The 6,115-nt window shown below is 44.3% G+C and overlaps 1 protein-coding gene across 1 annotated transcript; it reads left to right on the top strand.

Annotated features, from left to right (window-relative positions):
* The first annotated feature begins 1,999 nt into the window (after positions 1-1,999).
* Positions 2,000-4,942, top strand: LRATD2 (LRAT domain containing 2). The gene is made up of 2 exons (XM_044294308.1): positions 2,000-2,199; positions 2,493-4,942. The coding sequence occupies exon 2, from the start codon at positions 2,497-2,499 to the stop codon at positions 3,319-3,321; it is 825 nt and encodes a 274-aa protein (XP_044150243.1). The 5' UTR covers positions 2,000-2,199; positions 2,493-2,496; the 3' UTR covers positions 3,322-4,942.
* The last annotated feature ends 1,173 nt before the right edge of the window (positions 4,943-6,115 follow it).

Here is a 6,115-nt window from a genome sequence, read left to right as displayed (position 1 = left end):
GCAGTTCCGTTCCACAAAATACGGAATACACACGGAAATCATTCGTGTGTAAAAAAGCCATACGGTCGTGCGCGAAAAAGCGCGAAAAATTTGTGTGTGAAAAAGCCATACGGTCGTGCGCAATAGGCCTTATTCATACCCTTCAGATTTCTCGTGTTCAGTGTTCAGCCTCTATATGATATATAACATTGGAGGCATATGGAGTTACAGTGCAATTCTATGGGGGTCCTATCATGGCAAATGTGTAATGAGTGTCCAAGGCCTCATTCACACAACTGTATTTTGGTCGGCATCCGATCTGTATTTTGTGCCGATCAGATGCAGACCCATTCACTTCAATGGGGTCGCAAAAGTTGAGGACAGCACTCCCAGGGTTTCCAACCAGATTTTTTCTTTTTTCTGGACAACTTATCCCAAAATCACAGACAGCCAACATTTTTTATGGACGAATTGGAAAACTGTAATGAATGATAAAGATTATAAGTAATACACGTCTATAGCTCACTATCCTGATAAGAACTCATTACCACCAAAATAATCTAGTCACGTACCTCCAGCCTCAATAAAATCACAGACCCTTCTATTATATTTTTTTTTTACGGACACAGGGAAAAAGTTGCCTATTTGTACGGACTGTCATTGAACTTTCTGGAGGGTTGGCAACCCTGAGCACACCGCGTGCTTTCCTTATCCGTATGTCCGTACCATGGCACCCTGAAAAAAAGTAGAACAAAAGTAGATCCGCAATTTGCAGACTGCAAAACAGGCTACAGTCATGTGCATGAGCCCTAAAGTCCATTAAAATCAGTGAAAGCCAATGATATATCTGATTCCTGAAGCAGAGCATCTAATCTGACCATATAATATATCCCTATGGGGTTACATGACATTGTATCTGTAGATAAGACTTCACAATACCATGAAATTATGGATGCAAAAACTGTGTGAAAGTGACAATTCAGATTTTTATTTTTTGTTCTCCCCATTATATATATATTTTTTCAGTGTAGCCTTTTGCAAATATGGCAGTTTGCAGCTTTGGAGCCTGGAAAATCTGGATGTCAACACTTGCCATCAACGAAAGGAAGCCAGATGGTTGTCGCCCAGATTTTTTTTAGATACAGATGATATAACTGAATGGAAAAATCAGCTCGACACAAGTTGGAGGCTGCAGTACATGGCCAGGACACGACACGTTCCGATTAGGCCTCATGCACACGACCGTTCAGTTTTTTTTCGGTCCGCATACCGCGGAGCCGCAAAAAACTGAAGCCGCCCGCCTGCCTTCCGCAATTTGCGGAACAGAACAGGCAGCCCGTTGTAGAAATGCCTATTCTTGTCCGCAAAACGGACAAGAATAGGACATGTTCTATTTTTTTTGCTGGGCCACGGAATGGAGCAACTGATGCGGACAGCACACGGAGTGCTGTCCGCATCTTTTGCGGCCTCATTGAAGTGAATGGGTCCGCACCCGAGCCGCAAAAACTGCGGCTCGGATGAGGACCCGAACTACGGTCGTGTGCATGAGGCCTTACTGAAAAAAACCAAAAACAATCATGGGCCAATGAGGCAACTTGTACATTTCCATTTGCTAGGTACAATCCTGCAATAAAACAACCATTAGGAGAAATGCTATTTTATTTATTTATTTATTATTGATTTTATTTAATTTGTTCATTTTATTTATTATTATTATTATTATTATTAATTTTATTTAATGTTGTCGTTTTTTTTTTTTTATTCATTTTATTTATTTACTTTTTATTTATTTATTTTGGTGGTGGAAATGCTCATTAAAGCAGTTTCGGCTTGCAGAATCTAAAACTCTTCGGGACGTGCAGTCAGGAAGGGGTTAACCTGTCATCAGAGGCACAGGAGAAGCAGTGGGAGGGGGCAGGGTTGCAAAGAGTAATTCTGTATGTGTGTGTGTGTGTGTTCAGGAAGCAAACAATAAGGTGCACTGCTGCTTTAAATGCTGTGGGCTGTGTGCATGCAGAGCTCAGCCGGATCTGGAGCTCTCTGATCAGTAGCTGGTGGCTCAGCCCTTGGTGAGGCTGCTTCACTCTGGCACAGCCCACTGTAGAGACACCAGGGCAAGGCGTACAACATGATCCATCCATGGTGCCCACTGAGCTAGTATTTGCAGACACCTTAGCTGGCGGAGGTGGGAGAGGAGGACGTGCCTTGCATTGCTGCCTGGTAAGTTGCAAACTTCTTTATTCTTCTGCTTCGTAGGCAAGGGAGATGATATGCAATTATCTGCACTCGTGCTATACCTCCGTCCCCCCCCCCCCCCTTTTTTTGTTTTTTAGCACCGATCTGGCATGGAAGTGGTTAAAACCAACTGCTGAAAATGAAAGCAGCGCCCTTCCTCTCCCATGGGGTGTATGCTTTCCTTGCAGGGCTCAGGTTTCACAGCACCTATAACCTGCTGCCTAGCATTCAACAGGTGGAATGTAAACTCCTTCTAAGGCTACTTCTTTATTTTGCAGGGAAATGGGTAACCAGGTGGAGAAACTGACCCATCTAAGTTACAAAGAAGTCCCAACTGCAGATCCCACAGGGGTGGATAAGGACGACGGACCTAGAATCGGAGTCTCCTACATCTTCTCTGCTGATGACGATGACTTGGAGGAGCCAGGACATGACCCCGACAAGCAAAGATCTCTCCAAGAAGATCTGCAATACGATCACTGCAATGAGGTGGAGTGTTCGGTTTATTATAGGGATGAATGTATTTATGAAAAGGGGTTTGGGGCCGGGGACCAGCTGAGCACTTACTCCCCTGAGAACCTATTGAATAAATGCAAGCCTGGGGACCTGGTGGAGTTTGTAGCCAAGAACCAGTATCCCCACTGGGTGGTGTACGTGGGTGACTTTCAAGTGGTACATTTATACAGACTGGAGATCACCAACAGCTTTATGACTGAGGCCAGCCAGGGCCGGAGGGGCAGGATTGTCAACGACCAATATAAATTCAAACCACTGTGCCCCGAGATGGTGGTACAGAATGCCATGGAGCAGGTAGGGGCGAAAGACCAGGAGCTGAGCTGGAGGAACTCTGAGTGCTTTGCAGCTTGGTGTCGATATGGAAAAAGAGAGTTCAAGATAGGAGGTGAGATCAGGATAGGCAAACAGCCCTACAGGTTAAAGATCCAGCTGTCCGAAAAGAAAAGCCACACGTTGGAATTTCAAAGCCTGGAGGATCTGGTCATGGAACGGAGGAGGAACGATCAGATCGGAAAGACGGCGGTTCTCCAGGAACTCTCCAACCACCTCCACGCTGAAGATGAGGTCAGGACTGATCACAATGCCAGCTGATGGATTAAAACTGAAGGCTGCGAAATTGAGATGTTATAAGCCCCTTTGGGCTGATTCACAGCGGTTTTATTCAAATGGGTTGTGAAAGGAAAGCTGATTAGTTCTGCTTCGGCGTTAACCCTTTGCGCCTCTCCCTGGTTTACTGCAGAGACCAGTTGACAGATTTGGAGCCCATGTCGTAAATTATTTGCCCGAAAAAGCACTATGCATTCAGCTTGCAAATTTATATTTTTTTTGAAGTCTGGTAACAAAAGGTTCAGTCCCTTTGCAAACCTTGCATCCAATGAATTCCGTCTCCGCTAACGAATCACTTTCTAATATCTGATTAACGCATCTTCCTTTGCATTTCTAAAACCAAATATTAGCACAGAAATTTTTTGTATTTCCTTAAATTTGATTATTATTTTTTTTGTACTATATATTTAAGGTGAACCTCCTTGGCGCAGCTGTGAAGTTTTCATAACGTAAAATGTCTTATCTTAGCTTCGTATTTGCATAATGGTCACATTTCGTGCCGCATAAAAATGATTTGTACACTTTAATTTTGGGAAATGGACCGCTGGGCTCGAAAAAGGTTGGGGAGGGGGAGTAAATCATCCGTTCTCATCTAGTAAACATCGGGAAGACACTGTAATGTTCATGCTACTGCAGTTTTCCTGCCAGGTTGATGCTTTGAGGAATTTATTTTTCTTTATTTATTTTTGTACATGAGGAGTTTAACCCTTTGTGCCTCGAGGGGCTGGTTGATGAGTTTAGAGGGGGGTGTGTGCACTGGGTTCACTGACTCGCTGAGTGAAGTGTTTTCATTGGAGGTCTTACTGGGTGATGAGTGTCTCAGGAGGGACATGTATCAAGGCATTTGAATTTCCTAGTGGTTAGTGTTAGTCTGCGGGAATGTCTGCAGCATATTGCACTCCATATTTTAAAAAAATATAAAAAAATTAAAATTCTGGCTGATATGAATTACAAAGCAGGCATCAATAATTCATTACATACTGCAGTGGTCCTTACACCTGTGGCTCTCCAGCTGTTGCAAAACTAGACATCCCAGCGTTCTCTGACAGACTGCAGTTTTGGCTCGTGCACAGTACCGTGCTCTGTCTCCCGGATCGAGCATGGTTGTGTGCATGACCCCTAAGGCATGCTGGGAGTTGCAGTTTTCCAACTACTAGAGAGCGACAGGTTTGAGATAGTTGACCTACAGTAAAGGAGATGCCCATTGTAGATAACGGCCCAGTCTAAGTAAGGGTATGTTCATACAGTGTGGTCAAATCGTGGTATGTTGCTGCGACCATCACAAAATTGTTGCATTGTTTAATTGTTGCATTTTTCCACAATTTCGCAGCAATTGAACTGTAATTTGATCACACTATGTGGGTGTATTGACCTTCAAAATTTTTTACATAAGGTCCTTTTGCACTAACTAACAATTAGGTCAATTATCGGGGATGAGCAGGTGTCAAAACGCTCATTCCTGATCATTGACCTGTGTAAAAGGTGCTGGTGAACCAGCGCCAAAAATCACCGTTAGGCCTCCTGCACACGAACGTGTGCTGCCCGTTGCCATTTTGCGGATCCCCAATACACGGGCGCCGTTCCGTGGGCATTCCGCATCACGGATGCGGACCCACTCAATTCAATGGGTCCGGAGATGCGGAATGGAAGCACGAAATGGAACCCTATGGAAGCAATACGGAGTGCTTCCGTGGGGTTTCGTCCCGTACTTCCGTTCTGCAAAAAGATAGAACATGTTCTATCTCATTGCGGACCCATTAAAGTGAATGGGTCCGCGATCCCCACGGTCAATGTTCGTGTATTGCGACCCGCAATTTGCGGGGCCGCAGCACGGCCACGGGGCGCGCACGTTTTGTGTGCAAGAGGCCTTATTGTGCAGTAGGTTGTTCTGTCTAAAAAGCAGGGACAGGTATTGCTGTATCAGTCACTTGTTCCCCATACAGCAGAGGTAAATGCAGCACTCCTCTCCGCTGACAATCGGGCAATTATCGGGAGCGTCTGCTTCATACTCGATAGTTGCCTGGCACGTCGGTCCGTGCAAATGAACCTTTAAGCTACAGTAATTTCACACAAGTGTAATTGTGCCGAATTTCTGAATGGTACCATTATTATGTCCATGTGAAATTGGCCTTCTGACATTTTTGGGTGAGCGCAAAGTGGATTCAAATTTAATGCCGCTGACAATTGCCGGTTTGGATGTGGATTTGCCACAGGCTGACATAGAATTCACCCTTTGCAAAGAGTGAAATTCGTGAAAATTCTGCATGCGGATTTGTCTGTGGCATAAAATCGCTCCATGCGCATCCACCCTAAGGCCTCTTGCACACAACCTTTTTTTTTTTTTTTTTTTTCTGTTTACGTTCCGTAAAAAAATAATTTCAACGGTACTCCGTATGCCTTCCGTTTTTACATTCAAAGATATAACATGTCCTATTATTGTACGCATAACAGACAAGGATAGGACTGTTCTATCAGGGGCCAGCTGTTCCTTCGGCAAAAAACGGAATGCACACGGACGCCATCCGTATTTTTTGCAGACCTCAATATACTGAAAAAGCCATACGATCGTGTCCTAAAGGCCTAACAGTGGCAACTTTCTGCTGCTCCCTTATGACAAAGGCAAATCCTGGACCAACTGCAGAAGTAAAACTGTGAGGTTATCAAAATGTTTTCAAAAACTAGAATATGACCAAAAGTTTGTATACTGATAGCTCAACGGGTTCAACTGATAGCTCAATAGGATTGAATTTTGCTTGACACAAAGTTGCCTCAAAGTGCA

Source organism: Bufo gargarizans, chromosome 5 (assembly GCF_014858855.1).
Source record: "Bufo gargarizans isolate SCDJY-AF-19 chromosome 5, ASM1485885v1, whole genome shotgun sequence".
In the NCBI taxonomy this organism is placed as follows: domain Eukaryota; kingdom Metazoa; phylum Chordata; class Amphibia; order Anura; family Bufonidae; genus Bufo; species Bufo gargarizans.
Note: the sequence above shows the minus strand (reverse complement) of the source record. Positions and strands in the feature narration are given on the sequence as shown.